General features: G+C 38.8%; 2 protein-coding genes across 2 annotated transcripts in view; one reads left to right on the forward strand and one right to left on the reverse strand.

Moving 5' to 3' along the window:
* Positions 1-20,428, forward strand: part of LOC150077771 (solute carrier organic anion transporter family member 74D-like) — a 146,775-nt gene that overhangs the window by 63,606 nt on the left and 62,741 nt on the right. The gene's annotated exons all lie outside the window — the stretch shown is intronic.
* On the reverse strand, positions 9,633-10,082 carry LOC150077772 (protein GVQW3-like). The gene has a single exon (XM_090384359.1). The coding sequence runs from the start codon at positions 10,080-10,082 to the stop codon at positions 9,633-9,635; it is 450 nt and encodes a 149-aa protein (XP_090240485.1).

The raw sequence follows: 20,428 nt of genomic DNA on the forward strand, positions 1-20,428 counted from the left end.
GAACTGACCATCTTTTCGTATCACCAAATCTAACTAATCTTTTGAAAATAGACTATACTATACTATTTTTAGAGTTGCTTTCAAAATGTGGGTAAAGATTTTTAATGGGTAAGGGAAGGCAGATTAGAAGTTGTCCCTGGCAAATAAAAGCTACAGACGTCTTTCCATTTGATGGTAATGATTTAACTCTTGATGATCCCGCTCAGGTTTCTGAAAAACCGGATGGGTATTTTGCATCTACATTGACGCATGAAGAATTCTTTAGGGAAGACGATGCCAGAATTTTATCGAAATCGAACAGAGAGCTAAATAATTTCGTGATAACTGAGAGGAATGTAGAAGAGAAGTTGTTGAAGCTAAAGATTAAAAAGGCTCCTGGGGTTGGATGAGATCTATTCGTTTATATAAATGGAGGTAAGCAAACCCTTAACCATAATTATGAGAACATCTCTGAATTTGGGAGTGGTCCTTATGGACTGAGATGTGCAAATGTATCTCCAATTCACAAAGAGGGATCAAACGGTGACATCAGTAATTATCGATCTAGTAGTTGACCTTATGTCCCAGGGAAAATAATGGAGTCACTGGTTAAAGAAGTAATGTAGACCATATAGACAGAAAAGCGGTTACAGTGCAGTGATAGCATGGATGGTTATGAAGCATGTTTGACTAATCTCATTGGATATTTTGACGCAGCAACAAAGGAATTGGACGCAAAAAATAATTTTGATATCATATGCTTAGATTTCAGAAAAGCTTTTGATACTATTGCACATAAAACAATACTCTACAAATTGGAGTAGTGTGGTATTAACGGCAAGTTACTACTGTGGATAAAGGGATGGTTGAGTGGAATAAGACAGAGAGTGGTTACAAATGGACACTGCCTTTCGTAATCTAATGTTATTAGAGAAGTCCATCAGAGTTCAGTCCTGGGCCCATTTTTGTTTTCAATATTTATTAATGATATTGATGAAGGTATATCGGGCTTAATGTCTAAGTTTGCGGATGATATAAAGGCTTGCATGGTTAATGACAGTAATCATGGTAATCTATTCCAACAAGATCTAAAAACATTAGGCAGATGAGCTGAGAAATTGCAGTTGAAATTTAATATTAAAAATGCAAGGTACTGTATATCGGTAGTAATAATTCCAGATTAATGTACCAACTACACTCAGGATAGTGAAAAATGAAAAAGAAGGTTGTCTGAGCAACGCAGACAGACTGATAGGGCAGCTCATGGGGTTTTATTTATGATTTACAGGACCTTTGATAGCAGGGACAAAGAGGTGATTATCTCTTTGAACAAGACAATGGTTAGGTCTGGACACCTCATTTTAGGAAGGATGTAGATCTGCATGAATAGGTGCAGAAAAAGGCCACGAGATCGGTGAAGGGAACAAAAAGGTGGTCTTACCAGGGAAGGCTTCAGTTCTGCAAATTGCAGTGTCTGGAGGTTAGGCACCGGCAAAGTGATCTGATGTAGGTGTTTAAGATTTTGAACGGATTCCACAAGCTGAATGCTGATGGAATTCTTCCTCTTGTTCAGACTACACACATGAGAGGGCATAAATTCAAATTGAGGAAAGATGATTGCAAGATAGAAGTGCAGAATTTTGCCTTCAACTAGCAAATAGTTGATCGTGGGGAGAAAATTCCATCTGTTGTCGTAGAAGCCGGTGATCTGAATAAATTTGAAGAAGAACTAGACAAATTATTGGAGGGAATGGACAAGTGACGTTGGATTTTTTTTAGGCTGATGCTTTATAAGCTTGCTTTCTTGCATCATTTGCCACTGTTAATACTAATACAGAATAAATTCTGTTTCTCGCAGTTGTCTGTAAAGGACAAATGCAATTTTATTATAATAAATGACATTAATAGACATGTTATTTGGTTTTTCAAGTTTAGTAACATTATGCTGCCCTCACTGCAAGCGATCGATGGTGATCTCCAAGAAGCAGTCAACAACAAAAAATACAGAGAGGGAATCCTCGCTAAACTGAAAATTTTGCTTTTGCCTTCCAATAGTCTGGATGTATATTATGTAACATGTATGTATTTCTCATGTGTATCTCTTTTGTCTGTATGGATGTCAATGTGTATTGTAAACCCTTGCACCACCATGCCATGATGGGATTAATTACATGTAGGTCATAATGTTCCTTAACATTATTAGGATTATGATATGTTTTACAAATTTTATATTGTACAAGTAGCCGAATAGTCAAACAAAACGTTACAGAGTAGGTGTATTTTGGGCTACTGTGGGGTGGCACAATCGATATAATTACTAACCTTTCCTCAGTGGGTGGAAAAGAACTGGTTTTGAATCTTAAGGATGGAAAGAATTTTTATGGGCTTTTATCGCAAATTGGCTAAGGTTCGGAAACGTTGAGTATAGTCGTGATCCAAAGCATCATTCAGCTTAATAAAACCGACTGTCCAAGCCTTCGAAATCATTCCATGGTGTCCATCGGTAACGTAATATTTCTGAGTTTACAATGGATTTTCCTTTACCAGCACAATCAGTTTCAAACTTCTTCCCAGTTGTGCGTGTTCCACAACACAATAAATGGACCTCAAATTCATTACATCTTGTTTACTTGTTAGACAAGCCGTTTTAAAATATGAAACCATGGATTTGTTTTCCCTATTAGATAAATACAATCATTAATTTCAGAATAGGGTATATCTGTCTGTATTTATCAAACCCACTGTGATATCAAAATTGCTTTTTGGGTCCAGTTCCTTTGTTACTGCATCATAGTATCGAATTAAATTAACAAATTCTTGCTGTGAGTACATTATAACTGCACTCCTGTCTAGATGGTTCTGCATTATTTCTTTAACCAGTGACTCCATTATATTCCCTGGATCAGAAATTAAGTACTTACTCATGTCACTCTTTGAGCCCCCTTTGCGATTTGGGGATCCATTCGCACATCTCCAGTCCGTAGGGACCTCCCCTGAATCAGAATGTTCTCATAATTATGCCTAAAGATTTTCTTATCTCCTTTGCGGCCTCTCTAAATATAATTAGAGATGTCTCATCCACCCCAGGTGCTGGTGTAGAAAACAGTTATCCAATAACTTCTGTTTTACTTTGCACGTCAACAATTTCTTTCATTTTCCTCTCAGCTATCACAAAATCATTTAGCTCTCTGTAGAATTTAATATACTTCTGACATCCCCACCTCTAAAAAAATTCCTCATATGTGAACGCAGATGCAAAATATCTATTCATTTTGTCAGCAGTAATTAAACCATTCATGTCTACTGGACCAATGTGACTCATCCATCCCCTTCGTATTAGTTTTTACATAGGTTGAGAAGAGTGTAATAAGTTCCTACGGTTCTTGCATCCTTTGCCAAAGAACTCATAATGTGCTTTAAGTTTACCAAATCCCCTTTGTGACTTGAGAGCAGACTAGATAATATCTATGTGGGTTTCTGTATCCCCTGACACTTTATAAGCATCCCATGCATTTTTCTTTTCTTCCGTGAGTCTTATCAAGTCATCTGACATCCATTTAGATATAAACCTTGAACAATGTCCCTTGAACGAAAGCAAAATCCCTTCTTCTTACCTTTGACAATAGTTAAACCTTCCAGTAACTCCCACATCTATTCATTGCGATCACTGCCCTCTAATACTTCTTATCTTCAAATTCTTAATGCATGAAGAGTCGCTGTTCATAATGAGATCAAGCGTATGGCTTTCTCTTGTTGGAATGTTTCTCTGGAATGTTAAAATCTTGGGAAAATATTGAACATGTAAGAAAACGAGTTGATATTAGATATCAACTCGTGAGAGTAATAAAGTTTGTTTAGCAGTGGTATCTGTCAGTTCTTGCAATGGAGTTTAATTAAACGTGGATTATCTTTGGGCAATGTTTTAAAATCAGCTTTAAAAGCAGACTACGTTGTCGATAGTAGTGCTCATTTGCTGAAGATCATTAAGGATTTTAACATCCTGGAGGACGAGGTCATACTGTCCTTCGACGTGGTCTCCCTGTTTACGTCTATTGCAATACAGTCAGCTACTGATCTCGCTAAACTACTGTTGGAGAGGGCTTCCTCGCTAAAAGACAGGAAATCTCTCCCTCTGTAAACTATATCTGATATGTCTTAAATATTTCTTAATCGGGCTGCACGATCACACATTGGCCTTTTAAAGAGTTCTGTATTCACCACAGTGTACCCAGGCAGAGTTGAACTAACGTTCGGGTTCCACCCTGCATAAGATATTATAAATGTCTACATATCATGGCTGCACGATCGTGTTCGCTAATTTCTCCAATATCTATTCCTTGTCTTCTTATATCTCTTTTACTGTGGAGTTAGAGTTAGATCATGCTCTTCCGTTTAGATAGGGAGGCAGCAAACCAGGCAAGAAAAACATTAGCCATAATTATGAGAGCATACTTCGATTCAGAGGAGTTCTCTATGGACTGGAGATGCGCGAATTTATCTCCAATTCATACAGGGGGATCAAAAGGTGACATGGATAATTATAGACCAGTTAGCCTGACGTCTGTCCCAGGAAAAATAATTGAGTCACTGGTCAAAGAAGTAATGCAGGACTATCTGTACAGGAATGCAATTAAACGCAGTCATAGCGTGGATTTGTTAATGGGCGGTCTTGTCTAACCAATCTGATAGGTTACTATGATGCAATGTCCAAGGGACAAGATGAAAAAATAATTTTGATATCATCTTGGATTTAAGGAAGACCTTTGATTCTGTTGCACATAAAAGACTGCTGTACAGACTGGAGCAATGTGGCATTAAGGGCAAGTTACTGCTATGGATAAAGGGATGGTTAACTGAAAAAAGGCAGAGTGGTTATCAATAGGAACTGCTCTTCGTGGACTATTAGTGTAGTCCCCTAGGGTTCAGTGCTTGGCTCATTGGTGTTTACAAAAGTTATTGACGAAGTTATATCAGGCTTAGTGTCTACTTTGGAAGAGTGGTTAACGGCAGTAATCAGGGTGAACTACTGCAACAAGATCTAGGAAAATTAGGTCAATGGACAGAGAAATGGCAGTTGAAATTTAACATTGGCAAATGCAGGGTGCTGCATATGGGTAGCAGCAATCCCAGAGTAACGTACCAAATGTGTGGTACTACACTCAGGGTAGTGGAAAATGAAAAAGACCTTGGAGTAATTGTACAGTCAGATTGAAATTCTCTGAGCACTGCAAACATCCAGCCAGGACAGCTCATGGGATTTTGTCAATGATGTACAGGAACTTTGCTAGCCCTCATTGTACAAGGCAATGGTTAGACTACATCTTGAGTAATGCATATAGGTGGCCTAATTTTAGAAAGGATATAGATCTTCCGGAACGGGTGCAGCATGATTAGTGAAGGGGAAAAAAGGGTGGCCTTACAAAGAAATTCTTAAGTTCTGCAAATTGCAGCGTCTCGAGACTAGGCACTTGCGAGGTGATCTGATCGAGGTACTTAAGGCTTTGAATGGATTGAGGTGAGCAAGGTTAATGCTGATGGATTCTTTCTCCTGCTCAAAACACACACACACACACAGCAGGAGACATAGACATTGGCCGATTTTGATGAAACTTGACAATCTACTTAAAGGTTATGAAAATTGAAATTTTAATCACAAATATAATTAATTATCTCTCATTAGCCTTCATAATATTGTCTAAGGGAAATTTTACTTTTTTTACTGATAACTTTTTCACTGATATACTCTTCTACTGATTACGGCTTCAACGTTCAAGAATTGTTGATAAATACTTTAGCGGTCATGAAGTACTGATAAGAAGAAAAATCAGTTTTATCAGTGTGAAGAACCTCTGTGTGTGAGATATTTTTTTTATTATTTCATTAGTAATGCAAAAAGGAAGAGGCCATTTTGCTGCTCTAAACACCATTATTTTCTAAAAACGTAAAAATTTGCATATAATTTAAAATGCGTTAACCGAGTGGTCAAAAGAAAGAGTGCATAAGTACACGTGCTTTGAGTGACCGTGGTTCAAGCCAGCAACTGGTAAATACGGTGCTGTTTCTTGTATTCCCTCTATCTTGTGAACTCCTCTGACCGTGTGGTCACTGCGTATAAAGAGAAAACATTGATTTTTGTTTAAAGTTAAGAGTAGTTTTCTAAATAAAATGGATATTTCTATGGAAACATGGGGGAATTTTTTTATAAATTCGTGGTTTGGGCCATTTGAGCCAGAATCTACATTATTTGGACCCTTTCAAGAAGTTCGATGTCTTTTTTAGGAGGAGGTCTCCATACCTGGACACCGTATTCCAAAAAAAAAGGTTCTTACAATTACCTTATACAGTGGTATATGACCTTCAGTAAACTTCCACATGGACACCTTCTGCGTGCTACCAAAGGTGCTACCAAACTCCCACAAGATTACCTTTGGTAGCACACAGAATGTCAAAATGGCAGCCGATTTCATTCAAAGTGTTTTGATGCATCTCTTGAGAAATGGAAGTCGCTGCCTGTTCAATCCAGTCTTTTGACTCTGATGTTGTTAACTTTTTTTTGCATATACCTTGTGCTTTACGTAACCCTTTACAAAGAAATCCATAGGTGTGATAACCGGAGAACGATGAGGCCACGGAATGAGACCATCCCAGCCGATCCACCGGTTAGAAAAATTTTTATTGAGGAAATCGCGCACATGTAACCTCCAGTGTAGTGGTGCCCACCTTGCTGAGAGCATACATGTGGCTGCATACATTCCAGCTGAGGTTCGACATACAATTTGAGCATATGTAGATAAATTGTGGCGTTCACAGTATTTTCGTGGAAGAAAATGGCCCAATCACCTTGCTGAAGGAAAGTGCGCACCACATGTTTACCTTGGGACAAACTCAGTGGGGATTTTCAGGTGTTACCATATGCTACAGTTGTGTCTTTTAACTTAATGAGCACTTCCAGAAAGTGTTCATCTTCGTCTATACGGTTGAGAACGTGTACAGCGAATTCCCTCGTTGTGGTTTCTCGTGAGGCTGAATTTCCTGGACGATTTGCATTTTGCAAGCATAAAGTTTCAATCTCTTGCGAACGACCCTGTGCAGTGTTGCTCGTGGTATTTGCAGCTGTAGACTTGCATGGCTGATAGACTTTGTAGGACTTCGGATAAGTATTTCCTGAATTTCCAAAACTTTATCTGCAGATACACTTGGCCTATCTGATCCTTTCTGGTGGAGTACACTGACGGTTTCTTGAAACTGTTTTGTGGGAACTTTATCTTATTCAATTTTATTTAACTATATAATTTTGTTGATTTCTATTACCCCACCTTACCTTAGAACTTCAGTTGAGTAGCTATTGATAAATTTGGAATCAACAGTGGGCCCTCACTCTCTCCAAGGTCCACAAGCTACCTGATTGCGCTACTATCATTTTACAGAAAACTCCGATTCGTGAGGATTTTTTATTCCCTTTTCTTCCTCTTGTTCATGATACTAAAGTGGTTTACTGTAGAGCTGCATATATTGATCAAATTAACATTAACAAGTTTATTATTCAGCATTAATCATATGGAAATTACAGACACATAATTGTCATAATCATAAAATGGCACACTTCTTCCTGCCAACTATAAGGGCAATAGGAATACAAGGATGGCTGGTATATACTCTCCTCCACAGTTACACATAATTCTACAAATAGTTCGCTACTCTTTTAGCCAATTCCATGAAAGGGTTTCTTAGTATAATCTCATAAATATACCAATATATTCACTATGCTGCCACTTTATTAGGTAGACCCCTGCTGTGCACACAAATGGCTTGTCCCACAACGTTGCAAATCACTGGATATAAATGCAGCAGAACAACCTTTCTAGTATCAGTTAAGCGTACAAACCGTAGCAAAAATGGAGAAAAGGGGGTGATCTAACGGACTTCGAACGTGGCATGGTAATAGGTGCAAGATGTGCTGCACAAAGCATCTTTGAAACGGCAGTTCTCCTGAACTTTTCACGCACCACAGTTTCAAGGGTGTATCGAGAATGGTGCAACGAACAGAAAACATCCTCTCGTGGCACTCCTGTGGAAGAAAATTGCTTGTTGATGAGAGAGCTCAGAGGAGGAGGATGGCTAGAATTGAGCAAGCAAACAGACTGGCCACAATGTCGCACATCACGTCAGAATACAACCTTGGTGCACAGAACAGAATACCGCAAAGGACCACTAGTCGCACTTTGTCGCGAATGGGCTACAACAGCCGACGGCCACATCGCGTACCTTTGTTATCAATGAAGAACAAGAGAGCACGCCTCCTGTGGGCACAGTAACACCAACACTGGACTATCGAGGATTGGAAAACAGTTGCTTGGTCTGGCGAGTCGAGTTCCTGGTGCATCATGTTGATGGAAGGCTCAGAATTTGATGAAAACAACATGAATGCATCGACCCGTCATGTCTGATGACTACTGTGCAAGGTGGTGGAGGCAGTGTTATGGTGTGGGGAATGTTTTCTTGGCACACGTTGCGTCCATTGATGCCCATAGATTCACGTCTGAATGCCACATCGCATTTAACATCGTTGCTGACCAAGTGCATCCGTTCATGTTGACAGTTTATCTTCAGTCAGATAGTTACTTCCTGCAGGATAATGCGCCGGTGCACAAAGCCCGAATCACTATGGAATGGATCCAGGAACGTGACAATGACTTTTTTTTTTTGCTGCAGTGGTCCGCTCAGTCCTTGGGATCTCAATCCTATTGAACATCTTTGGGATGAGCTGGAAAGGGCTTTTTGCTAAAAGCTACACTTCCGTTGAATCTCAAAGAACTGCGTGACACACTCATGTCTGCATGGTACTCCATTCCTGCGCAACGTTTTCAGCATCTTGTTCAATCCATGCCTAGACGAATTCAGGCTGTTTTAAAGGCTAAAGGAGGCTCAACACACTGCTAGGTAGGTGTATCTAATAAAGGTGCAACACAGTGTACGAGGGGGTTTTGATAAGTTTCCGGCCTCGGAAAGAAAATATGGCGCCAGTGGCAAATGAATGTCATTTTATTCAACATAGTTCTCTTCCAGGTTGATACACTTGGCGCAACGTTCCTGCAGCAATTCTATTCCATGGTAAGTCTTTGTCTGCAACCCACCCCTCTACTGCTGATATAACGTCTCTTGTGTCCCTAAATGTAGTACCTTTGAGGTGCATTTTGAGGTTGAGGAACAGATAATAGTCCGAGGGGGCAAAGTTTGGAGAATAAGGGGGATGTTCAATGATTTCATACTGCAAATCATGAATTTTCTCCATTGCAATTCTGGCCTTGTGGTAGAGAGCATTGTCTTGGAGGAAAAGGATGCTTTTTGACAACTTTTCCCACGTCGTTTCCTTCAAAGCGGCATGCAATTTGTCCAGCATGACCACATAACGTTCAGCATTCAAGGTGGTGCCTTTTTCCAGGTATTCGCTGAGTATTATCCACTCCCAAACCCAACATATCACACCCATCACTTTCCCTGCAGATTTCTGTCTGCAAAATTTTTTGAGTCATGGTGATTCATCATGGTACCACTGCATGGATTGATTTTTGGTCTCAGGATCATACACGTACAATGATGTTTCATCAACTGTCACTATTCATTGAATAAAATTGCTTGCACTACTTGAAAAACTATCCAAAAGTGCCTTCGCGCAGTCCCTTCTTTTCTTTCCTCCTGTCATCAGCTGTCAAGAGTTTGGGAACCCACTTGGCAGACAGTTTTCTCATACACAATTCTTCATGCACGATGTAATGCACCCACTTCAAACTGATGCCTAGGGTGTCTGCTACACGTTGCAGACCCGTCCTCCTGTCTGCAAGGATCAGGTCGTGGACACTATCGACAATTTCCACAATCACTACAGTCCTGGGTCTTCCTGGTCTTTCCTCATCTTCTGTGCTTGTTCTCCCCCTCCTAAAATCCGCCACCCACGATTTCACTGTGCTGTATGAAGGGTACTCCTTGGCCATTGTTTGCTTCAATTCGTCATAAATCTCTTTGACTCCCATTTTCTTGGAGAAGAGGTACTTGATGACGGTTCTCTTCTCAACTTTGGAAAACCTCACACTTTGCGTCGCCATGGTCACTTCAGACCTGTAAAAAAAAATTACTACTATCAGGAAATGAATGAAATTTTGCACAACATGTTAAGAGACATTGGGTAACAACATACTAAAAGGATTTTTCAGAGGATTTACTTGTACCATTTCTTATTGCCTTTTCTCCCCTTTCTTTTGTATATTTCTTCTAGATAGTTCTTTCTTACAGGATTCCTAAGATCAGCTGTCTTCCTTGAACGGCTTCTGCACGACACTTGCTTGACATTCCTCTCTTTGATGCGGCTATCACAAAGGTTCTTCTTACTGTTGGACGTCTCTTCTCCTTGCATATGAAAGATTTCTGGTGCTCCTCGTCTCGGCTCTCTATTTCTTTAAACACTCCTTTACCTGCGGACTCCTACCACTATTACTTACTAGATACTTACTAGATGACTTAAATTCTCATCATAAAATTAATAAAAAAATCATGTAAGATATATATCTTACAGTTTCAACCATCGCCTAATTGATTGTTCCCTAGATGGATCTTTCTGGAATTCTCATTGAAAACAAACAGTCACTGGGAATTTGGCATTCCACAGCCACAACACGCACCTTCTCCTGCACTGTCGCAATGCTTGCTGGGATGAAGGCTGCCAACTGCATGAGAAAATACCCATCGCGTTGCTTCGATAACTTCAGCAAACCATTTTAAGATACCGGTTACATTAAAATTTTGATCGAGCTTTCATATTCAGATGATTAATTCATAGACACTCGTATTTTACCTCTCCTCACCATATTCTGATTACCACACGTTGTTTGAGTATGGTGCAGTTGGAAATCAGAACTGATATTAGCTCCCCTTCATTGTATAAAGTTAGAATGAGTCCAGAAGACTGCCCACACACTTGAAGACTCGTCTACCAGCGTTGGTATGATTACCTCGGTGAGTGTTCTGAAATGGGTTTTACCCACAAATTGCCTATACTTTTTGATTTACCATTATATTTCCACACGTTCCAGAGATATCTGATTCGTTACCATTATTTCAATACTGGAATTAGTGTAAATGTAATCTTTAACGCAATCTCCATTAACCATTCCAGGTTCTCTAAGAAACTCCACATGATATTCGCTGTTTATGGAGAAGACTACCTAGGTTATAGTGTTGTTGCACATTGGTATGAACAATCTAATCTGGGCGAACCTTAGTGCATGATTAAGAAATCCCAGGATGTCCAATTGCTGTAACAGAAGAGAGTGTTGCAAAAATTGGGGCACTAATCCTGCAAGATTTCCGTATTAGCGTCAAAGAACTGGCCACAGAGGCCCAAATTGGTGTAGGATCTGGAGAACAACATCCATCAAGAGTAGCATATGAGTACAGTGCGTCTGCTTGATGGCTTCCCAGCCTTCTCACCCCTTTCATGTGCACATGAAAGGGTTGTCCACTGGCCAATAAAATATTGCCGCATCCTGCTTATTCCCCAGACCGTGCATCCTCGGATTTCTTCCTCTTTCTTGTCCTGAATTCCTTTCTTCATGGGAAACACTTTACTGCTGATGTTGGAATGATTTCTGCTGCATAGTCGTTGTTTGAAGGACAGTCAAAGGACTCGAGTTTTTCTTCCAGCAAACAGCAAATCGACCACGTTCCACAGTGATGCTAATCAATGTTAATTCATTTGCTTCCCTCAGTTGTTGAAAATTGGACAGCTGAGGATTTCTACTCCGTTGTTTTAGAGTTTTAGGTGTATTGGTAACTAGGACATATTGTTCCATGATCGATTTGCTGTTTGCTTGAAGAGCTTCTGGGAGAAAACACCACGCTACTTTCTCCCGAGACCAACTAACTCATCCTCGTTGTGGAAAAGACCCATAAAAATTTCTCGTATCATTGGCGGGATTCGAACTCGAGTCTTTTCCTACCATCTCTGCTACCCACGAAGAAAAATAGGTATGTAGATTAGCGTATAATTCTACTTGCAGAATTAATTGGACATTCTTTTGCTTTGCAATTATTGCAGCATTTCTTTATAAATATATATATCTCAATATAATGATGTAGGTTTGGTTCAAGTCGATGCGCTGCATTCCCGATTTTTTCAAATTAATCGAACGCTTTTGTTTGGAATCCACATTTATCTGTGAAGATGGACGTCCCTCATGGCTTCGAAGTTCAACCAGGCAGCCACTCTCTTTTTAATATTCAAGTACAGTTGTGCTAGAACCACCTGATATCGCTGGCGTCATAGCTCGCCTTTACCGCTATCTGGGAGACTGCATGTTCGAGCGGTAGCGAGGCCATTGACCTCTCTACGACGTGCTGCACTCGATACAGATAGACGACGATCAACGGAACTAGAGGGTTGTCACATTCTATGGAGGCTTCGCTGAGCTATTACTAGCATGCATCTTTTGCAAATACATCAATGTCAAAAGCTTGCCAGTAATCTCACGAAGGTGAAGCAATAGCCCAATAAAATATGCATTACTAATATTGCAGATTACTTTTTTATAACAACTTCGGTGGAGTGCCGAAGGCAATATATCTTCGAAGATAATTCTTATGTAACACAAGGTACAATGCAGACTGGTTGAAGGGTTTTTATATTTACGCAATGCGTCCATTGCAAGTAAAATGTAGTAGATGGTATGGTCCTTTGCCAACATGGGTAAGTGTCCGCTTTTATATTATGATTATCTGTCTTGATGGGTTTAATGAATTGCTTGTATGGTCCTGGACAAATACTTCTTTTCTTAAGAAGCTTTCTACGCATTTAATTTCATTTCCCCGCAGACTGATGTCGCTTCTTGTAGTACCAAACACTAAAGTTATTATTTCTTTATTTTTTTCGACACCAGATGTCTTTAGAGCTATGAAGGTGACTTCTTCCAGCTGTTATAACCATTTTGCAAGTGTTGATGAACTCTTTGGGAAAACATACAAGACTGTTTGGAATGCGCTTGCTCTGCGCATGCGGTGAAATCTTCCAAGTGGTAAAAAAAAGCAGTTACTATTATTAGTAGAAATTCAGGTTATCCCCTTATAATAAAGGGAGGTTGGACTACTTCCCGTATCATCCCGATTTTCATACTGATGTCTCATCTAATATGCTGAATGGAGCACGTACACTGAGATGTCAGAAGAAATGTATTTATCCAAAATCGAATGGACGGTGAAGAATCTTTTTATTATTTTTTGTATTTGATTAGAGTTAAACTACCGTATATTTCGGTGTATAAGTTGGCTTTTAAATTGCTTAAAAGGTTGAGTTATATACCAAGTACAAAATCTTCAACTTTTAATTAAAGATAGCTGCTTTCGGTTAGAAAGATATGAGCTAATAATCCGATTAGCTAACCGGTCCAATAGCATTGTCTACAGAAGATGAGAACCAACCAAGGTCCTCATGTTTTTATGAGAAAAAACTAGACAAGCTAACTTTTAACAGTAAGCCAACCAACTATCGAGAGGTCCAAAAAATGATGGTGGACAAATGGCAATAAAAATACGGACGTAGGGATAAGTACCATAATAAAAAAACTGCCAAAGTAATAAAACTCGCCTCGTCATCTCAAGTGTCACCATAGGACCAAGCGCACACGAAAGATTACGTGACTTTTTATTAACGTAATTTTCGTTTCTTGTGGATAGTTGTCATGCCTCGGTACACCATCGTGTGTCCACTGGCAGTGAACGTGTACTTAACTATATCTCATCCACACACGTGAGTGGGATGAGTACAAATGCTATTACTCACGCATCTGACAGGTTTCTTTATAACGTTCAAGGTCAGCGATTCTATCACGTGATTTGAAGATGTCACATGACAATAAATTTAATCACGAACTGAATGGGTTGGTACCATTTTTCTTAATCTCTTTCCTTTCGCTTCCACCCAATTTCTTACACAATATCCTCCACGTTTTTAATATGGAATTCAACTAATAACCCGAAATGTCATCTCTGATGACATGCCAAGAGGAAAATAAGCTCTTTAACTTGCGTATTCCATGATTAATATAATTTTGCACACATCTTGTTCCTTATCACGGTGGCTCTGGTGTTGAAACTCCCTTAAAATGCCAAGGTCGCGATTTTAAGGTCAAGAGCACATACCAAGTGAGCTAATCTAGAACGCGTGATGTAATACATCATGAGGTGGGGATAGGGGAAAATAAATTATTGTCGGTACTCTTGACCAAGTTTCTTTTGTGGGTAAGCTTTCCTGGTTAGCTGTTGGGATGAAAAGCGAAGTGGCCTATTTGAGCCGAAGCTGGGCTGAAGGTTCATTATATTGACGCCAGCACAGACGTTGCCAATTATGGCTGTTGCTAAGCAACATATGCTCGAGGTGATTTCGAGAAGCCAGAAGGTGGTAGTGAGGAAAGAACTTTGTGGCAGTTATTGAAGTTATTGGTCAAACTTTCGATGTTTAACCTTGAAACTTACCTTCCTATAGAATTTACTGTCCAAAACATCCTACTAGAAATAAACTTTGCGTTGCGCAACACATACAGAATTACTTCCTCATTTATTAGAATGATGGAGCTTAATTCCCCATGATATATTTTCAATGAAATTTTATGGGAGAATAATTAACTTTACATCAAAACTTTGATGCTAAAATTTGACACACCCACTTTAGTATTATAGACGTCATATAGAATAAGCCAATCCAGTTATATAGAATAAAAAAAATCGATAACTGTTAATAAATTGCCCTCGCGGTTAGCACAGCGATTACAATCACCGTCCTTCCATACAGTGTAGAAATTTTTAATTTTGAATCTCGCCCCGAATAAAGAAACTTTTACAGTACCAGCTTTTTTCAAAACGTGACCTAGTTAGTCGGTCTCAGGAGAGGGTCGAATGGTTTCTCTCGTGTAAGCTGCAGTTTTTGTAGACATTACCACCTCATCGCCTTAGTTGGCGCTGAACACTACCACCACCACCTCCACCACTACTGTAATCATTTAATAATCATCAAACAATGGATGACTTTGTGAGGTCATCCCAAATATGAATGACAGTTGAAATACGGTCTAATGTCATGAATGAGTTGAGGCTTGCAAAATGAGAAGAAATGAATCTGGCTAGAAAAGAGTACAGCGGTGAGAAATCAAGGTCAGACAGATTTGCATCGTGAAAAATCCCCTGTTGAGTACTGCGTATCTGCGTTAATCAGTTCTGAAGGATCCCTTCAAGCGAAAATTCTTGCAGAAACTCGAATATTGATTACGTTCCAGAATTCCATACCACCATTATCACAGTTGAGTATTGCGAACGTAATTTATTTATTTGCAAACACTCCAATGATCTCTTTGGTCAAAACGTTTTGTCACATAACTAGATTTGAACTGGAATGTTTTGAATCTGCGAAGTATTGGTAGAACTAAAGCCATAGATCATCAACGTACTTTGAAATTGCATATATTCTGGATGAAAAATCGGAGGTTTATCAGGAGGGGAAAAGAGAAAACATGCTGTCCTCACCCGAGACCAACTAATTTGATCTGATTTATCTTGCAATATTAATTATATAAAACATTAATTAATACATTAATACATTAATTATTTATATAATCGTTTGATTTATAATCAAACGATTATAAATATTTTAGTTGATATAATTATAAGACCATTAAAATATTCCCCACTTATAGGAAAGAAAGAAATACTTCATAATGGTTAATGGTATAAATACTTCATAATATCCGTTCATTGAAAAAGTGACCCATTCCGAAGACTCTTATTGGCTACTTAAACCTCATAATGAATTCATTATAAGTCATTTAAGCATTGGTATTGGGATTTTTGATATATTCTTTTCAAATATAACATGTTTACTTTTTCATGTTTTGAAATTTTCATCGACATACAATGTCCCAATTTTTCTAGGTATACTTTCTAAAATCTATCCTATAGGTTGTCCTCGTGGGTAGCACAGTTGGTAGAACAGCCGTCCTCCCCACCCCGGGTGGAAAAGAGAGTAGCGTGGTTTCCCTCTTGGACACTCGAGGTTTTTTGTCCAGTAAACGAAAATCGACCACAGAATACACGCAATTTACAGACAATATACCCGGAGCAACAGGGTCGCTAATGCTCCAAAAACTCTACTCATATAGGTTGGTGCAATTTCTTTGAAATTCTTAAAAATTCAAAAGATGCCAGGCAGGATATCTTTTCCGGAAAGTTTGTTAAAAGGCTGCATCGGTAGGGATCGGGATCGCACTAAATTCAAGGCAACATGAATCCATCAATCTTACCCATTTCTGACTACTTTTTCAATGGCAAAATCAACTTGCGGACACTCCACAAATACATCATTTGTGGCTACTATCACTTCATCACAGTAACTATCGCATTCTAATCAAAATTCACTAACATACATCGCTACAGATTCTTCGAATTCTTTCATCCCATCAATCTCAACTACAATTTTACCAGTACCAGATTCTCGAACGAGGAATTCAATTTGTTCCCCTTATTATTATTATTTTTTTAACTTTTCTCAAAGACTCCAGTTTCTTCCAATAACAGAAAGAAACCATAAATATTTCTGTTTCTACCCGAGATGGATACGTTGAATTAGAAGAGTTTGCAATACGAGGGATACAAGTAGTAGTAGTAGAGGCATGTGATGAAAGGAAGCAAGCTTATGCAGCATCAGTCTAAAAAAAATTTCGCACATCCATTCCCTCTAAAATTTTTTGTTCAGTTCCTCCTTGAATTTATTTAAGCTATCAACTTCCACAACGACAGATAGAAGTTTGTTCCAGCAATCAACAACCCCCTGGCTAAAAGAGGATTTCCGCACATCTATTCTACAACTGTCTTTCCTCAATTTGAATTTATGCCTCCTCAGATTTGTAATTTGAGCAAGAGGAAGAATCTTATCAGAATTGAGCCTGCTCAACCCATTCAGGGCTTTATACACCGCAATCAGATCACCTCACAGGAGCTTCTCCAGACGCTGCAATTTGCAGAACTTAAGCCTTTCTTGGTAAGAGGACCCCTTCGTTCTCCTCACCAATCTTGTTACCCTTCACTGTACTCGCTCAAGAAACTCTACATCCTTTGCCCTCATTGCCTTAAAGAAATGGATAATCACCTCCTTTTCCCTGCTAACAAAACTCCATGATCTGCTCTTGCAGCCTGTCTGCATTGCTCAAAAAACTTCATATCTGACTGCACAATTACCCCCAGGTCTTTTTCATATTCTACCACCCCAAGTGTAGAACCACACGGTTGGTACTTTTCTCTGTGGTTACTTCTACCCATATCAAGTACATCTTGATAGCAACATCAAAAAAATTAAGAGAAAGAAAAGTTTAAACAATAAATTGATTTTGATCTACTCTTTTCTCTGTCTACAGATTTGGTATTTCTGCTTTAGCCTTAATTTAATAAATGGTACTATACGTATGTTTAAAAATAAATAAATAAAACATGGAAAAAAGAAAGCAAATAAAATGAAAGAACAAAAAGAGACAAATCAATCAATATATTCCATCCTTACATATTTTCTTTCATATTTTTTAACATAGAAAAAAAAAAAACTGAAATTAACTACGATGAGGTGGCAACTCCAGGTGGAGCTCTTTTATGAATACAATAATATTTAATTCTTTTGCAAGATTTCGATTTCTGTATTTATTCCTAGATGGCGCCACTGAAACGTCACTAAATATAATGGCTTCAATTAAAACAACTAATTGAAATTCTGATCACGTGACAACTTTTTTTTGTTTTTTCAGAACCTTAAAGAGTAAACCGATTTAAATCGAATTAGCAACCTCTTTTTTTTTATTGCTTGGTAAATAGCAAGAATATGGATGTAATTTCTTAGAAATATGCTTTTAAATTATTTACAGAAAAGAAACACCAAGATGTAGTATGGAAAATTAAGATATTTTAAAATATATTCATTTATACACCATATATTATTAAATAAAGAAACACAGAATGATGTAACCATGGTTACTGTTGTTCTTGTCGATGTAGTTCTCAAAATTAGGCTTAAATTTGCGTTTTTTTGGGGGGGAGTTTCTGCAGAATATATTTTAAATCGAACCAAAAATCAATCTTGTAAAGATCGAATTTCCTTTTCGTGTGAAGTGTCAGCTGTACGTGTCGAAATTAATATTCAGCAGAAGTTTGTAGTTCGTGGGAAAACGTTGATGCACGCTTTATTACTATCGAACGAAAAAGGAGAGAGAGAAGATGTAGTCATTGCTCTTGACCTTGAAATCTATCGACCTGTGTGCTGTGCACATTCCTCTAACATACTATTGACGTCAGTTGACGTCATAATTACGTCACTGTTTTGTACAGAAAACCACGAACACCTTTCTGTCTCAGTACAGAGCTTTACCTTAAAGGTACAATGAGTTGGATCCAGTATGCAGATGATAAATAACTGTTGATGATCTACACGTACATCTATGAACATCCGGGATTTAATTAAAACTGTGTTTCGAATAGTACAAAGTGTGTTTCTACTTAGTACACTTGCCACTGTATTTGTACTACTGTATTGGTAGCTCTAAGTTGGATATACACCCTGTACATTTAGTACACTCAGTCAGTTAAATGGTCTTTATAACTGTAAACTCGCTGATACAATGACAGATCACAATGGACGTCTAATTTTTTGGGCACAATAATAGTTTTGTTTGGTTTTTTTCGATAAATTTACTACTGTACAGTCCCTTTTAAAATTTCCGGATCATTTAATCTTTTTTTGGAAAAAGTTTTTTTGCACTGAATTTGGCAAGCTTCAGGGTGCATTTAAGGGGAAGTACTAAGGATATGTAGTCCCGGGTCCCAGCTGAATCACAGGTCACAAAATTTACCTATATTGCGCTTTGTACAAGTAGGGCACAGCCTCACTGTGTACGTAGCAATGAGAAAATTAGGTTTGCCTACTTAGTACATCGATCTCATATTGTGAGGGCACTGCACCACGAGTTTCCTTGATATTGCACTACTCTAAGTAAAAAGCACTTCTGCAGTGGAGATGTTGTTCTTGTAGGGTTTTAGGAGCATCAACGACTACTAAGCCATATTGCTCTGTAAATTGCGTGTGTTCTGTGGTCGATTTGCTGTTTTGCTGGACGAAACACTCCAGTTTCAGGGAGAAAAAACCATGCTACTCTAGTCTGAGATCGACTAACTCAGCCACGTTATGAAAAAAGCTCAAATTCACATCATCGACGAGACTCGAACTCGTCTTTTCCACCAGTGTGGTGAGGACGGACAATTTAAACTAAATAAAAATTAAATAAATTTTCTGTTTGTACTCCGGGACGATCAAACAGTCAGAGGAGTTTACAAGATACACAGAATACAAGAAACAGCACCGTATTCAGCAGTCACGGGCTTAAACCCCGGTCACTCAAGGCACGTGTACTTATGCACCCGCGCGCCTGACCACTAGGATACGGACCACTCAGACCATGGTTTTAACCCTGACTGGAATCGTCTCGGTGGGTAGATAGGGACGATGAAGATCTGAATGTCACTGGGTTTTTTATTCTTTTACAGTGGCAATCGACCACCGAAGGGATCCCAGTCAGGGTCGAAACCGTGGTTTGAGTGGTGGTATAGACTTTAATAAACAGAAGTATACATCTCCGTTGGCGAAAAGCTTTTTATTTAGAGTAGTGCAATACCAAAAGCAACTCGTGGTGCAGTTGCCTTCACTACGATTGATGTACTAGTAGCAAATCTAATTTTCTTATTGCTACGTACACAGTGAGGCTGCGCTCTACTTGTACAGTGCTTTATAGTTCTCTTGTCATGGGCCCTGACCTAAATTACTTCAGTTTATTTTACAATTTACTTATATATTTGGGCAATATAGGGAACCCAAAATTGTGCCCAATTTCGAGTATTGGGAGGTGTTTAAATGGCCCTAGTAGTCGCAGTCCCAAGCCTCGCCTGAAACCGACTAACTCAGCCACATTGTGAAAAAGCCCATAAAAATTTATCAAGTCATCGACGGGATTCGAACTCAGGTCTTTTCCACCCGATGTGGGGGAGGACGAAGATTCTACAGCTGTGTTACATACGACGGTCAGATGTATATAATACTAGTGTACAGTTACCCAGTGGCAAATGCAGTCACGTGTTCATGGCAGCCCATATAATAGTGCTCAGTTAACAGTGTTTTATTATTATTATTATTATTATTTGAGCAGCGCATGCTTCAGTTCACAAAATTCTAGATATAATCTTTATTGAGTATTGTCTGTACAAATGTGTGGCTTGAGCTGATTTGCAGGTTGTGAGACTAAAAGACTTTTTTGCAAAATTAAATGCACGTGATCTCTTTAAAATTAAACAAAAGTTTATTACAAAATATGTCATTCACCAC

The sequence above is a fragment of the Mastigoproctus giganteus genome, chromosome 11 (genome assembly GCF_048544385.1).
Source record: "Mastigoproctus giganteus isolate SK-2022 chromosome 11, ASM4854438v1, whole genome shotgun sequence".
In the NCBI taxonomy this organism is placed as follows: Eukaryota; Metazoa; Arthropoda; class Arachnida; order Uropygi; family Thelyphonidae; genus Mastigoproctus; species Mastigoproctus giganteus.